The sequence below is a fragment of the Falco cherrug genome, chromosome 7, assembly GCF_023634085.1.
Source record: "Falco cherrug isolate bFalChe1 chromosome 7, bFalChe1.pri, whole genome shotgun sequence".
Taxonomy (NCBI): Eukaryota; Metazoa; Chordata; class Aves; order Falconiformes; family Falconidae; genus Falco; species Falco cherrug.
In genome coordinates, this window is record NC_073703.1 from 27,136,613 (window position 1) to 27,152,109 (window position 15,497).

General features: G+C 40.1%; 1 protein-coding gene across 1 annotated transcript in view; it reads left to right on the forward strand.

Annotated features, from left to right (window-relative positions):
* Window positions 1-346: 346 nt before the first annotated feature.
* The window catches only part of KLHDC1 (kelch domain containing 1), a 31,497-nt gene continuing 16,346 nt past the window's right edge, over window positions 347-15,497 (forward strand). The window contains exons 1-7 of the mRNA XM_055716701.1: window positions 347-782; window positions 4,877-4,947; window positions 7,975-8,092; window positions 9,040-9,158; window positions 10,928-11,006; window positions 11,917-12,000; window positions 14,029-14,112. Coding sequence (XP_055572676.1) covers window positions 681-782; window positions 4,877-4,947; window positions 7,975-8,092; window positions 9,040-9,158; window positions 10,928-11,006; window positions 11,917-12,000; window positions 14,029-14,112 — 657 coding nt within the window. The 5' untranslated portion in view covers window positions 347-680. The remainder of the gene's footprint in view (window positions 783-4,876; window positions 4,948-7,974; window positions 8,093-9,039; window positions 9,159-10,927; window positions 11,007-11,916; window positions 12,001-14,028; window positions 14,113-15,497) is intronic.

The following is a 15,497-nucleotide window of genomic DNA, read 5'->3' on the forward strand; positions in this document are numbered from 1 at the left end:
TCACAGGATCTTTCTCTCTAGGGTCAGTAATTTGAACTCTTATACAATTGTTTCAAGTAATATCAGCTACTGTTTCATAGCTGGTATTTCTGGCAGGTGCATAACTCCTCTCACCTTCAGAGAGACAGCAATCTGCTGCGGTTGTCTTAAACTACCTCCCATCTTGAGACCCAAATCTTCCATCCTCGCACTGGATTTGTGCTTAGGTATCCTTGCTGCTTTTTTCCTCCCCTTACGCTCTTTATTCACAGGCTTCTGCATGGTTTATCAGGCCTTCGGTGTCGCACCGCAACTTTCCACACGCCTCACCGGGCCGAGGCTGCGTCCTGGCCCAGGGCAGGAGCCTGCGCCCACGCTGACAGGGCCCCTTCCACGCGCTGTGCCAAGGCCAAATCCAGCGAGGCGCACCCACACGCCCGCCGCCGCGACCCCCTCAGCCCGGCCCGGCTGCAGCGCCGGGGGGCAGCGGGAGGGCGCCCGCCCGCCGCGCGGAGCCGCGGGGAAGCCACAGCCCCGGCGCCGAGGGGAAGGTGACGCCCCACACTTTGGACCCTCTTCGCTTCCCGTCCGCCTGAGGGGAGCGACGGGCAGAGAGCCGCAGCCTCTCCCGGAGGAGGCGGTGGCGGGACGCGAACACTGAGGCAGGCGAGCTGCTGCTTCCTCCTCCTCCTCCTCCTAAGATGGCGGCAGACTCCGCGGAGCAGTTCTGCGTGGCCGAGGAGCGGAGCGGCCACTGCGCCGTGGTGGACGGGAACTTTCTCTATGTGTGGGGAGGATACGTGGTAAGGCGGGAGGAGGCGGCCGGAGGGCGCTGGGGGCGAGGACGGGAGGAAAGCCGAGTGGGGACGCGAGAAGCGGCGCAGCGCGCTGCCGCCCGGGGGGAGCCGGCCCGAGGAGCCCCGGGGGAGCGGAGCGGAGGCGGAGGGCGCTCCCCCGCCGCATGGCCGGGCCCCACATCGCCCCCAACCGCCCCCTCAGCCGGCGCGGCCCCTCGGCGGGCCGGGAGCGGAGCGCTGTTTTCCTCAGCGCGAGCGCTGATTGGCTGCCGGGGCCGCGCGTCCTGCAGGGGCGGCCGTTTTAAATGGCGGCGGCGGCGGGAGCGGCGGTTGCGCTGAAGAGAAGGGCGCGAAGGGAGGGAGAGCGCCCCTCTCATCTGGCTGGCCCCTTCTCTGAGTGTAGGTGCCTCAGCGCTGGCGCCCGTGGCCGTCTCCTAATCTGTGTTCAGGTGCCTCCATCACGGAGCATGCGTTGGGGAAGGGGCTGGTAGAGCCGGTTTGCTTCCCCTTTCATATAGACGTGCGGCAGCTGTGCGCTGGGAGTGCTGCTGTCATCTCCCTTCCTCTGGGGGGTGACGGCTGTAATTTGTGTCTGTACATAATTCGTGTTCTTGTTCCTGAGTCCCTGCATTTTTTACTGATTAGTAGTTGTATGTTAGGTACCGTGTATCTTCCTCCCTCAGAAAGTAGTTTTGTTACTTCAAAAACAAGCTAGTGATGGACTAAAAACACATCTGCTTTTTTCCCCTTGAAAGATCACTTCTACTTCTGGCATGTGTGAATCTTTGGGACTCTTAGCTTTGCATGAATTCAGTCCAGAAGGGAGCTACGAACATTAAACTACATTAAATACAGCCAGTTCACTTTATCCACAATATTTGTGCGTGTTGGCTCTAAAATGTGAAAGTAGTTGTGCTTGGTATTATTCCTGGTCTTGAAACTGTGTTTCTACTATTGTACTCCATGTTCTTCCGTCTATATTTTTCATGGGCTAAGGTAAACTTTCAAATGTGCAAAGCTTGTTCTTTGGTACTCAACCAAAGAATTCTATTTGAGGCCTCTTGGATTTAAACTTGGAAATTATATGTTGCGCATGTGTGCAGTAGCAGGGGGAAGGACGTTTCTAGGGTTCTCAGGTACTAGTTGCCTCTTCTTGAAGCACATTATAGTTCACTTTCTGGAAGTTGGAATGGTTTTGGTGGGGTTTTTTCGGGTTTTTTGGGTTGTTGTTTTTTTTTTAATAACTAAAAGTGTTGGACTTTTTAGTCCAGAGGCATAGAGCTGGGCAGCTCATGGAATTTGAGGAGTTGCTCTGCTCCTGAACTCGATCTGTGTGACATGGAAAGGTTTGTGCTGCTGGTGACAACCAAAATACTGAAAATATGAACAGATACCGCATACTGGAAAACAAACCCCTGCTGCGGCAGGCAGCCAGGGCAGCTGGCTTTCACTGCCTGGGTTACCCTGGCAGGCCTTCTCTAGATGTTGTGTGGCCAGGCTTGCCCAATACCGACTGTAATGAAGTTGAGGAGCTCTCTGAGGAGCCTGTAAACTGTTCCCACTGCTTTTCTTTCCTTTGCAGGTCTTTGGTAGGTAGTGTTTCTTGTGGCTGCAAGTCACATAGAGATTTGAATATGTATTTTGTAGTGTCAAGAAGTTAGCCACCTTTAGAATAAGCAAATATTTAAATAATGTGAGTCATCTGTGATGTACAGGAAGATTCAGTGTCCTTTTCTGGCTCTAAGCTCCATAATACACTGTATAACTGTGCAACATCTAAGTGATTGGTAATACTTTATGCTTTGGTTTTTAGAAACCGAGGTTGTACTGGCTAGCACAGTGTTTTCAAAGGTTTTCTAATAAAGAATCCTGGGTTCATGGCACAGTCAGAGTGGACAATGTGTTAAGTTTAGCAGAACATCTCTACAAGCGTTTTTAGTAGATTTACATACTGGTTTGTGGAGAGTACTATGAAAATCATTGTTACTCTTTAAGCAGCACTTTACATGGGTGAATCATTTTACTTTTTTACATTTTATATGTAATGGTGGACTGCCGCCTAGCTAACTTATTTTTGGCATCAGCATATTTGCTCAGAGTTGGTTCTGTAGCAAATGCTCAGCCTCTGACCGCTGACATATCTAGATTAAATTGAGTAGACTTCAGCATTTTGTGAAGGCTGCAAGCTGCTTGTAAGAGCAGAGCTTACCTTGTGAAAGGTACCTGGCAGGATAAACTGTACCAAATGTAGTGTGTATGTGCCTGGTTGGCACCTTTCAAATCGAGAAGGTAATAATAAAATGTCTTTTAAAGGCAAGTAATCAATGTCAGTAACAAAATTGTTAATAAGTAAATTTTGGTTTTGTATTTAACTTCTTTTCCTCACATTAATTTTGATTGTGTTTTTTTTTTCTTTTACTGACTCTGGCTGCTTATTCTCTCTGTCTTTCATTTCTTTATAATGCTAAGACAATAATTAATGGTGTAATTGTTACTCAATCCAGTGCTGCAGTTGCAGTCTTTTGGGCTTCCTTCTTCTGTTTGTTATTCTTCCTCATAATTATTTCCCAAATTATTTTTCTTTCTTGCAAAGCTTCTGTTTGGGAGTCTTTACAGATCTGTCTTCCACTGAGGAATTATTTTTCTCCATGTTATGTCATAGGTTAAGCTCTTTTATATTTGACATTTTGTTCTTTCGAGTTCCTTCCGTCACTGCAAGTAACTGTTCTTTTTGTGCTTTTTGGTTACACTGTTGTCTATATTTTCCCCATATGCTAAGAATTGCCTCCTAATTAAAAGTAACTTCCAAACCAAAAGATAATGAGTTTTAATTCAGGAGGTTTATGTTGTTATACATCTTTCTTGGCAAAACATTAAGTTGGTAAATCTGCCCCTTTAGTGAGTGGGCCAGAGGAATTAAGTTCCTTATTTTTAAAATAAATACTTTTTTCTAACTTTGTTTAGTTGTTCAGTTCTTTACCCAGCTACACAGCATGGCAAAATTTCAGTTTCTGGAAAAGATAAAAAGGAGTTAGGAATGAGGAAAAAAATCCAGGGGAAGGAGAACTTTTTTGTCCTGGAAGATGCAGAAAAAAGAACAGCATTAGTACTTTGATCCTTGTCTTTGATTTGTGGAGGTATGAAGGATAACGGATACAGCAAATTTGCTCAGAATGATTGCGGCGAATGAAGAGACGGGACGTAGCTTGATGCAAGCAAATGTCAATTTATTGTACAGAAGCACGAGTTTATATACACTTTCAGAAGCTGCGCGTTTTAAACAGATTGGTTCTTGAAGCTAAGCACTGCATCCTAGGCAATCCCCGATTGGTGGTTAACTACCATCAATTAACAGCAAGGTGTTACCTTTCCTTGGCGCCATCCGTCCCCCACTCCCCTATGCTCTGTATCATGTTAATTGTTGTCTAGACAAGCTCGAGCACATTCCCCTCAGCTAACTGATTGCCACGCATGGTCCTAGTTTCCAGCCCGCTCCTGCAAATGATCACATCAGCGACTGAAAAAATACTTGCTTTTGCATTTTCATTGAGGATGGAAGCATCTTTAACCGTCTCTTTTAAGATTCTTGTTTTTTTAAAATCCATGTTCATGTTATGGTACTGTTGTGCTACTTGTTAGTAGCAGTTGTGTATGTTTCCTAATGACTTGATTGTTCACCTGCGCTCTTTTCTTATTTTTACAAATAGGCTATTGTATTAGTATTGTTTTTTGAATATTGTAACGCTTCTCTCCCCACCAAACTTACTTTTTAATAAACCTCACACCTTAAAATGAGTGATTTAAGATGCTATTAATAACAAAGCTCAATGACATCAGGAAACACCTAGCACTGTGCTTATAATAGCTTCAAAAAATGAAAAACGTATTTTTTTGAACTTCTAGTATAAAATGTAAGATATTAGCATTATTGAGCTGCCTGTTTAAAATTGTAGTGATCAAAGCAATAAAACTGCTTTGGTAGGTTATCTCCTTAAGATTATTCTGTGTTGCTAAGTAACATGACTTGGTATTTAATTTTAAAATGTATGGTGTATAATGCATAATTGATTTAACATTTGTGAAATTTTTCTTGGTTTTAGTCAATTGAAGAAAATGAAGTTTATCTGCCTAATGATGAGCTCTGGATCTATGAAATGGATAGTGGCTTATGGTAAGTTGCGTAATTTACATTAATACATAGAGTTGATGTTTGCATAGATTAGTTAGCTGCGATGAAAAGACTTCAGTTATGTGAGTTATTGGTCATGTTCCTTGGAGTTTAAATAGCGGATGTTTAATATAAAGACTGAAGAACAGACTGTGTACTTATGAATTTACTCTAGGAGATACATTAATTCCTTTAGTACAATTGTTTTTTTCAAGAGAGTGTTTGAAATGGTCAGCTTAAGGCTGTGTTGTTAAAACAGGTGCATTTTATTTGGGCATTTATTTTGGCTTAGTTCTCCATCCATTAATTTCTGTGTTAAAAGGAATATTTAAACACTGGGTATTTGGATTCTTGATCTATTTACAATTATATGGGTTTTGTTATTACTTAATTCTGTTCAGAGTGTATTTGCATAAATACTCATAACTAACCAGATCTTGCATGTCACTAGCAATCTAATATTTACATTTTATATTCATAGAATTATTTAGGTTGGAAAAGAGGTTTAAGATCATCAAGCCCAACCATTAACCCAACACTGCCAAGCCCACCACTAAACCATGTCCCTAAGCACCACATCTATGTGTTTCTTAAACACCTCCAGGGATGGTGCCTCCACCACCGCCCTGGGCAGCCTGTGCCGGTGCTTGACAACCCTTTTGGTGAAGAAATTTTTCCTCATGTCCAATCTGAACCTGTCCTGGCACGACTTGAGGCCGTTGCCTTGTTCTATCGCTTGTTGCTTGGGAGAACAGACCGACCCCACCTTGCTACACCCTCCTTTCAGGTAGCTGTAGGGAGCAATAAGGTCCCCCCTGAGCCTCCTTTTCTCCAGGCTAAACCCCCCCAGCCGCCCCCCATCAGCCTTGTGCCCCAGCCCCTTCCCCAGCCCCTGCCCGGCTCTGGACACGCTCCAGCCCCTCAGCGTCCCTCTTGGTGTGAGGGGCCCAGAGCTGCACACAGGGTTCGAGGGGCGGCCGCACCAGTGCCCAGCACAGGGGACGGGCACTGCCCTGGCCCTGCTGGCCACACTGTTTCAGATACAAGCCAGGTTACATATTGTATGTGGGAAGAGATTAAAAGTGCCTTTTTTTAAAGCTTTCTGGTGTTTTTTATTACAATGATTACATTCAGTCTGGTAAAGTAGTATCCATCTGGGCTTATATGTTTTTTCTGCCAGCTGTCTGTCTAGTCTCCCACCTGTTTATATATTTCTTGCATACCTGTATTCAGAACAATTTAGAGGGAGAATGGGAGGAGGGGGAGATCAGGAAGGTGTCTTAGAGTATGTATGAATTTCCACATCTCCATGGTCTTTTTTTCCTTTTCTCCTTCCTTTCCTTTTTATAGATTGTACCCTCACTGAGACTGCATTTTGTTATGTTTCTTTTGGTGAAAGGGTTGGCTAAAGCAACCTCATGCTCTCCTTGGTTTTCACCCATGATGTCCCCGTATCATTTGTACTGGTACAGCTGTTTATATGGTCACACGGGAAATTGGATCAGGAAAGTGATCTGGGTTAAATATAACTTTTTTTTTCAGGGTTATTTTTAACCAGGATCCATTCTTGATCTCATTCAGTTTACAGCACAAACAGTTGTACGCATACAGCTGAGTGCACAGCATGACACAGGAACAAGCAAAATGAGAGAGCAAGAGCAGAGGAGGGGAAGGAGGGCTGGCCTGTGGCAGTGCTGGTGCCAGAACAAAAGTACTTGGAAGCAGCGACTTGAGCACCGTATTCAGTAGGGAGGTGCATCATTCACATCTGGTGATTTACCATGTAAAAAGCTTTTCCTTTTAATGGCTGCCTCCAGTTCTTTTAGGTTGGGGTAAAGTCAAGCATCAGAACTCAAAGCTGTAAGAATGCTTTTCTTCTGTATAGCCACCAGTGATGGACAATGAAAATATCTGATCTAAATGTGGATATGAAGAAGGGAATGAATGGATTTGACTGGGCCAACAAGTGTGGTGATATTAGAGCTAGCAGACAGAATAAAAAGTAAAGCAGGCTTTGAAGGTGGGAGACCATGACTGAGAGGGAGACTGGGCCAAGGACCCAGTTGGAGGGCAGACTCAGATCAGGTGGAGAGCTGAGAAAAACGAACAGGAATGGCAGAGGAAGAAAGCTTCAGCCAGAAACCATGGGGTGGAAGCTTGGGCAAGGAGTTGGAGTGCCAGCACAGACAGGCTGAGGTTTAGCTGCTAACTTGACCATGACCAAAGGTGTGGCAACAAGGTGGAAATCCTAAACAAATCACATGCCCTCTGTGTGTGTGTACATGAGAGGGAAGTGCAGGTCCCTATCTTCTGCAGGAATTTGAGATCCTAGGGGAGCTGTTTTCATTGTGGAGTAGTGATGCTAAGCATAGTCTTTGCCTAACGCTCAGCCTCGTGAGTTTGCTAGAAACAGAGGTTCATCAGATAGTTCCATAGTGCTTGAGATGGCGTGACATCACATCCCAGAATGTTACTGGTTTGTAAGTGAGACTAGCAAGGAAAAGGCTAGGAACTGCAGCTGCTGCTGAAGAACAGAGAACTCATTGCTAAAATTGGCATTTTTGAAGATTTTTTTTTTTAACTTACGCTAAATACAGTGCAAAAAGCAGTTTTAGGAGTGGCATACTATGTACCAAAATTAGTGAGTACCTCTGACCTTTATTTCTACTTCTGCCTCAGTTTTCCATTTGTAAAATAACAGCAGTACTGTGTTCTCATTTCAGGAGTTTTGGGAGTTAATACTATTTCCAGGTTTTGAATAATGAATGTTTCAGCTCTGCTCTCTTAATACAGGCTTCACCTCCAGGAAAATTGAGGCACTTCATAAACATATGCACAGTATTCACATAAAAGTCCTCTCAGCTACAGGAGCCTGACTTCATGTATCAGCTGTAGTTTCTACTGCTAGTTGTGGCTAAAACTGTATTTTTAGCTTTAAGTCTAAAATTATTAATACATCTGGCTTGGGTTTGTTAATTTTAGCAATTTGAAAGCAGCATTGTAAGATTTAATGTATGTGCTAAATTGCAGGACAATGCACCTAATGGAAGGAGAGTTACCTACCTCCATGTCAGGAAGCTGTGGGGCAAGCATTAATGGGAAGCTGTACATTTTTGGTGGATTTGATGATAAAGGATACAGTAATCGGGTATTGCATTCTTTTCTTTTCTAACATATTGTATTTGAATGAATACTAATGCTGACCTTTCTGTTTTTTCTGGTGTACTTTGCATTTGAATTAAGGAGAAATTTAAGGAAAGGCTTTATTTTAGTAGAAAAAGTATACTTCTAAACTGACAAAAAAATCAGGTTTTGTTTTAATATTCAACTCCATATATTTTTCTGGGATTTTTCATTGAATCATATCTTAAGAGTAAGACCTTATGAAACTTTCTGTATTTATTGCTGAAAACTGCCAGTGCTTTTCCAGTTGCCTTTTTTTAAAACTATGTTGGCAGCCATAATTGTAATTGATCTCAGAATATCCCTTTTATTTTTGCTTTTTGATAGAGATCGCCTTTCGTATGTATTTAGGTAATAAAGTTAAAATAGAGCTACCGGTTTTCCTTGTAACTGAAGACTGGAGTGGCTAAGTAGATGAAATGAGCTGTTTTATCATTTAGTGTAAATGAAGTCAGAGCTCAGTCCTGACTAGAAAATAACTGAAATTGACCCTGTAATCAGATCTCAGTTTAGTACTCGGTTCCCAAGCCTTGCTGGTTTTTGTAAGTTTTTTTGCAAGTTAGGTAGACAGTTCTGCCAGTGGAACTGAACTGAGAGCTGTTTGTCTTGCAGAAGTTTTTTGCCAGGCTTCAGTTGACTCTGAAAGGAGCAGCGTATTACTGTTCCTCATCTAGCTGAGTGAAGGCAAGGAAAACTTGCTGCTAATTCTCAGACTTTTAACCGTGTTCTTGTGGTGTATTGGACTCTTCCTGTATGTTGCTACATATTGTAAGCTTCACTGTCAGTTCCTTTTTTTTTTTTTTGAAGGAGTGGTGTATTCTGGGGGTGGTGGGTTGTTGTATTTGTTGGTGATTTGTGCTGGAGTCTTTGGCATAATTTATACTGAAAATATTGTAATTTTTTTCTTTTAAGCTGTATTATGTTAATTTGCGAACAAAAAATGGAACCTATAGGTGGAAAAAAATTACAAATTTTAAAGGTCAACCTCCTACACCACGTGACAAGCTTTCCTGCTGGGTGTATAAGGACAGGTAACGCATTAAGCATATTTAATATGTGTTAACTGCAGAGAGGAAGTACTGTAAAGTGAAGAGCACACAGGTTTGGGATTCATGAAACTCTAATCTTAGCTTGACTTGCTGTGGGAGTTTGTGTAACTCTCCTAACAACTTTCTACCAGAGTTTTGTCACATGTGAGCTGAATTAATGGTAAGTATAAACCCATTTTAGAAGAGGGTTTGGAAATTTAGTGAAAGTTTATGGAATGCTTTGAGACTTTAGATAAAAGTCATTATGCATTTACTACTTATGTTTTTAATTTTAACACATTAAAAGATCAGTATAAAAGTTACGTTGCTTTTTTGTTACATTATATGAGCGTTAAATTATTACCTGAAATAAAATATATTTAGTATGTTTTCAAGGATTTTAATAGCATATAAATGCTGACAATTGCAAAGGCATTTCAGTGATAATTTTACAAGAGCCAAGTCAGCCTAGATATTTGTGTTGTAAAAGTTACTCAGTGTATTTAGAAAAAATACTTAGCTAAAAATAAATACTTGGAGATTTTGTGTTTATTACGGAAAGTGTCCAGATATTGTGGTGTGTGTGGTCACAAGAAAGTGACGTGTCAGTGATTTCTTATAGAAGTTATTGTAAGCAAGTAGCAATGTGATACACAGTTGAACACTGTATAATGTAAATGATTTATCTGTTTCTGGACTCCACATATAAAGAGGTTTTGCATAAAGTGTATAATGCCTCTCAGTACTATATCTTGGTTATGTAATTCTAATTTAACTGCAAGATATATGAAATTACAAATATTTGAACAAATTCTCCTTAGCTGTTAATACAAGATTATTCAACACAATCTACTCAGAGTATCATAATCTGCATACTGAGAAAATTACCTGTTTTAGATGGCAGAGTGTAACCTTTTCATTTAATGAAAGTATTTGGGAACAAGCTATGCACCTTTTCAGAAGCATACATTAAAATTTCACGAGCTGTGAATTTGCAGATCAGGATGTCTTGGTGTATTGCACAATGCTTTCAGTTAACTCTGTTTCCCTAGGAATGTCAGTCTGGAATGACCTTCACCATCCCATCATTTCCTAAATTGCCTTCTCCCAAGATCACTAACAACTATACCAAATATCCTCAAATGTTGAAGTTAAACAAAACTTTAGGAACCATTACTTATGGATGGCCATTTCATGGGTGGAATATTAGGCTGGGAGGTGTGTAACAATACTTGCAATGCAATATGTTCAGTAGTGCTTAGTTGAAAGAATCTCTTTATAAGCTAGAGAAAGACTTTGCGGGTCACAGGCAGTCTGTGGGCTGAACCTTGGGAACATTTGTTGTGAAAAGATGTATACAGAAGGCTAACAAATGTAGCAGGAGCACAGGAGTTTCAATAGAAAAGGGTAGGAAATCTGGAAAAAGCATAGGCATTTCACTGTCTTGTGTGTTATGTGTCGTTTTGAGATTAATGTCTTAAAATCTGACTGATAAATAAGCTTGTAGATGGAGGAATAGAGAGTAGGGACTTTGAGTTATCTTGAACCTCCTTCCTTGCTTGTGTGGATTTCTGTCAGGCTTGTTGAGGAGTGTTAACTATTGCCTCATCTAGGTAAGGTTTGCTATGTAATTAGGTTCAATAGGAAATATTTTGTTTATATGATTCATAGTACAATAGGTAAACCAAAATTTGAAATTATTGCAGCTTATTCATTAGAATGTTATTCACAAAACAGCTAACTAAACTTATTTTTTGTTGTTATTCTTTTAGCCTAATATATTTTGGTGGCTATGGCTGTAGGAAGCATAATGAACTGAGTGATTGTTTTGATGTCCATGATGCGTTTTGGGTAAGAGATTTGTCACAAATCAGAGTGTTTTGTCCTTTCTGATTGTCAAAACATGATCTTTTATACTATACTCAGTAAGTATGAAAATCTGTCTGATTTTTCTTGTATTTGTAACATCATCAGCAATGCAAATTAGAATCTTCAAATTAGGTTTGAAATTTCAGACACTGCATGTTGGGAGCGGTGGGTGTTTAGCTTATTCCAAGTACCCGGTGCTAGGCTTTGAGTGCAATGAAACAAAATGCTGTCAAAGCAGAAACAAAGGCAGTATTTTAAATCTGAAGACATATTTTAAATATGAAACTCCCAGAAAATTTTAGAATTTGTTTCCTTGAAGTAACGGTAGGGAATTTATAGCTTCACAAGTCTAACTGGCAAATACTTTCAGTTTTTCTTCAATTTGTTACCCGCAGTGAATGCTGTTACTTCACGATGCATGGATTAGCTAATTTCCTATGATTTCTTACAGTTAACAGAAAGAAAACTGATTATATAGTGACAGGAAATAGTAAGAAGTAGATATGCATTAAGGGAGTATAGGTCCTTACATCAGCTGTTAAATAGTGACTTATTGAAATGTATTACTTGATACAATCTATTTATTCCTGAGTATGCTACCCTAAAAATTAGAAGGTAGAGTTTTCTACTGCAGTGACTGATGTTGGAGCCCAAAGCCCATTTTCAGAAATGTCATCAGCCCTAAAATTCCTGAATGCTGTTGACCTTCAACTAGACCTGAGCTGCTGCATCATTATTTAAGAATATTAACGTATGTGTCTTTTAAGAAAATTCTGTATTTTAGTTTATTTTCTGTTTTGATAGATCATTTCTGGATTTACATCCTTTAATAAGCACAAAGATTTAAAAAATAAAATATACTTATTTTTAATTTTTTAACTTCTTTTTTTAGGAAGGACAGATATTCTGGGGATGGCATAATGATGTTCATGTTTTTGATACAACCACACAAACTTGGTCTCAACCAGCAATTAGAGTGAGTGTTTTTTAGTCTCGTCTTCTGGCACAATTGTGATTTTCCTGCATTTTGAATAGTTATGGTGCTCTAGAAACTTATGTTGGGAGAAGAAATCTGAATATGCTTAGTATTGCTCAGGCTTATAACATTAAACAGGAGGACACTCAGTGCCTGTGAAATGTGGAAAATTCAGAACTGATACGAGATTTTTCTCCCACGGGATGTTGTTAGACTGCTGGTTTTTCTATAATGTGGTTCTGATGTAAAAACCATCATAAGCTTCAGAGAGGTATTAGAAATCTGAATATGTTAGAAGATGATTAACTATTCTGTATCTAGGGGATGGTTTTGAGATAAAGCTTTGTATTCAAGCTTTAAGACAACTGTTTGGAATATAAAATTACTGTCAGCGCTCCATTACTGGAAAGACAAGGCACAGGAATACTCCAGAAATCCATTTAGTAGGAATACCAGAGTGGGGCTGAGGAACGGGTTGTGGAGGTGTTTCAGTGGGCTTCTCACAATGCAAACTTGGGTCCTCTAGAAATGGATCACGTCAATTATACTGACTTTGGGTATCGTTGTAGGCACTGCCAGGGCTTTGGGTCTGGAAGAGTTTTGTGGCTGGAGCACAGCCATTAATCCAGGCCAGCTCCATATTCATCCTGTCTCACACCTAGTGAAGGCCTTCTGGAATGAAGCAAAGATCTTTGGGCAGTGCTTGGTAGAAATGCAGGAAGGGTTTTAATGGTGCCAAACCAAGGTTAACAAACCCCATTTATTTGAACTGTTTTGGTATGAAGCCATTTGGATGATTGTAGCTAATTAATCTGCAACATGGATAACCTATCACAGATAACTGAGAATTGATCACATGAGAGATTAAGGTCTGCCTGGAGATTTCTTCGTCTCCCCTGCCTCCCCCTTTTCATAAAGCTGATAGGTTGGCATGAAGGATAGTATATTGGGCTGAAAGAACAAATAGTCGTCTTGAAATCTGTTCTCTCTTGGTTCACCACTCAGCTTTCACAGACTTGAGGAAGGCAAGGGGAGAGACAGTAAACTCACTATATTGCTAGCTTAGGCCTTCAGTTTTTCTTTGTGAAGTTTATATGTTTTATATGGTTAGTATGCAAGGGTTATATAGTTATTTTAAATGCTGTGTATATGGACTTGCTATATTCCCTTCAAGAGTTAAATGTTGAAAAAATCTGTTGAACAAATATCTCCCAGTCATGCTATATTGTTAGAATAAACAGATCAGATATTAATCAGCAAATACTTTATTTTAATAGTCTTCCAAGGGAACATGTATACTCACTTACCCAGTAATATAGTAATGCACACATTTCTATTTATTGATATTAATATGATAGTATACTATAAAGGTTCATAAAATCCTAGTGAGTTTACGTGAGAACTCAGTCGAAGTACATATGTCAGTAGAAGTATCAGTGTCTGACACTATTTTATGGTCTTTATAGGATGTTCTAAAATTCCTATAAAACTAAATGAAAAGAAAAAGAAATTACCTTTGAAAAATAAAAGCCAATTTTGCTATCTTTATTTCTGATTTACACAGGGAAGACTTCTTGGCATGTGGCTATTGGATATAACATCAAATTTTAAGATCTGATTTCCAGAGATTTTAGTACCTGTTCCTAATGGTTTGCACTTTGGAAAAATAAAGCTGCCCAGGAGTTATCAACAATAACTGAAGTGTTACTGTAATTTTATGCTTAGGAATTAAAGCTAAATTAATTGAATTTAACTTAAATGAAGCAATGATAAATGAGACCAAGAGGGAATATATTAAACATTAGCAACTGAGGGAATGTGATTAAAGCTGTCCTTGGCAATTATATGTATCTTTTAACGTCTATGGAGTCTTGGACATGACTACAAATGATTTTCCTTTTAAAGTTGCAGTTTTGTCAGCATATTGATGCACGTTGGCCTTATCTTTGCAGTCTCAGTGTTACTGACTTGCCACTATCCTCAGCTGGCACTTTGATGTTCTGAAGGATCTTATTTTGGTTCTTTCAGGGTGGAGATCCACCTCAGCCTCGAGCAGCTCATGCATGTGCTGTGCTGGGAAATAAAGGTTACATCTTTGGAGGAAGAGTGCTGGTTAGTGTTTAATTAAAACATTTTATTGGCAGTAATATTATTTCCGTGACAGCTATTTTTTTATAGCAAATTACTTTGTAGTAGAAAAAAATCCAAAATGTCTCTGGCCTAACCTGTATGTTAGGGGTGCTGAATCCAGGATGCTTCTTTTCATCCCCCTCTATCTTACAAAAATAAGAGTCTGTCTTTCTGTCTGTAGTATTAATGATGAAGCATGCATTGTCCCCAAAAGGGAAAAAAATATGACTGTGTGGTAAATACAAATGTTTATAAATAACAAAAATGGTTGATATGTGTGTAAGAGATGGTTCTTTGAGAGTGGAGCAAAAGCAAGCCTGCTAACAGACCAAGTTTAAATAAATGAGATGCTAGCACTCTGTGCTTGCTACAGCTTAGATTTATACATTGAACCTTCTGGCTTTTTTCCCCCATTTCACTGTATTAAATATAAATAAATTAAAAATAAAGCAAGTATTAAGTATAACTGGGATTTTAGCTTGTGCTCCCCCCCCCCTCCCCGCTAAAGAAAGAGGGAATGTGTAAGAACCATCAGTTACTTACATACACATCTTTCATACTCTGATGTTTACCTTCTGGGAGAGTAAAGTTCAGAATAACTGTTGGGATACAGTATTTTATATTTACAATTGCAACATGGTTGTGAAAGGTAGAAAAGAACAGATTTCATTTGGCTTTATGATTTAAACTGTTGTCATTTTTTGCACATAAGTGACTGAAATACAGATGTCTGAAGAGTAGCATGTGATTATAATGGCTGGATACAAAGCTGTTAGTCTCCAGACGTTCAAGCTGGTACAGGATGCTGCAGTGTGTTACCTGATAGCACAGGCTGCTGCAGGCACAGGTCATTCCAGTCTTGTTAAGCCTCTCCTCTGCTCTTTGAATGTTGATTTTGCAGCCTCAGTCTTTACCTTTAACATGCTCTGTCCCCTTGATACAGAGTATGGGCAGCATACCGTAGAGATTGCTGTTAACAGCTTTATTCTGGGCATCCAACATAAGCTCTTTACCACAAGAGTAAGGTTTGTGTTTGCTTTCTTGATGGTTGATCCAAAACTGTACCATTTAATACACTGTGGGAGGATCTTAAATCTATTGTCCCTTAGGACAGTCAAAGGCAGAGTTAAGAGCTGTCTGTATAGGATGCAATCAGTGCATATTTAAATCAAGGCTAGATTCTTGCCATATAATCTTAACACTTCTTAGCTCTTTTTAATAATAATAATTAAAAAAAAGTCATAGGCATCATCCCCCTGGTTATCTGTACCTAACAACCTTGAAGCCAGCACTGGTAAGCAAGGAGATACTAAAACCTTTCAGCAACAGACTTAATTTATCTAGTACTAGACAGAGGAGATTTTCTC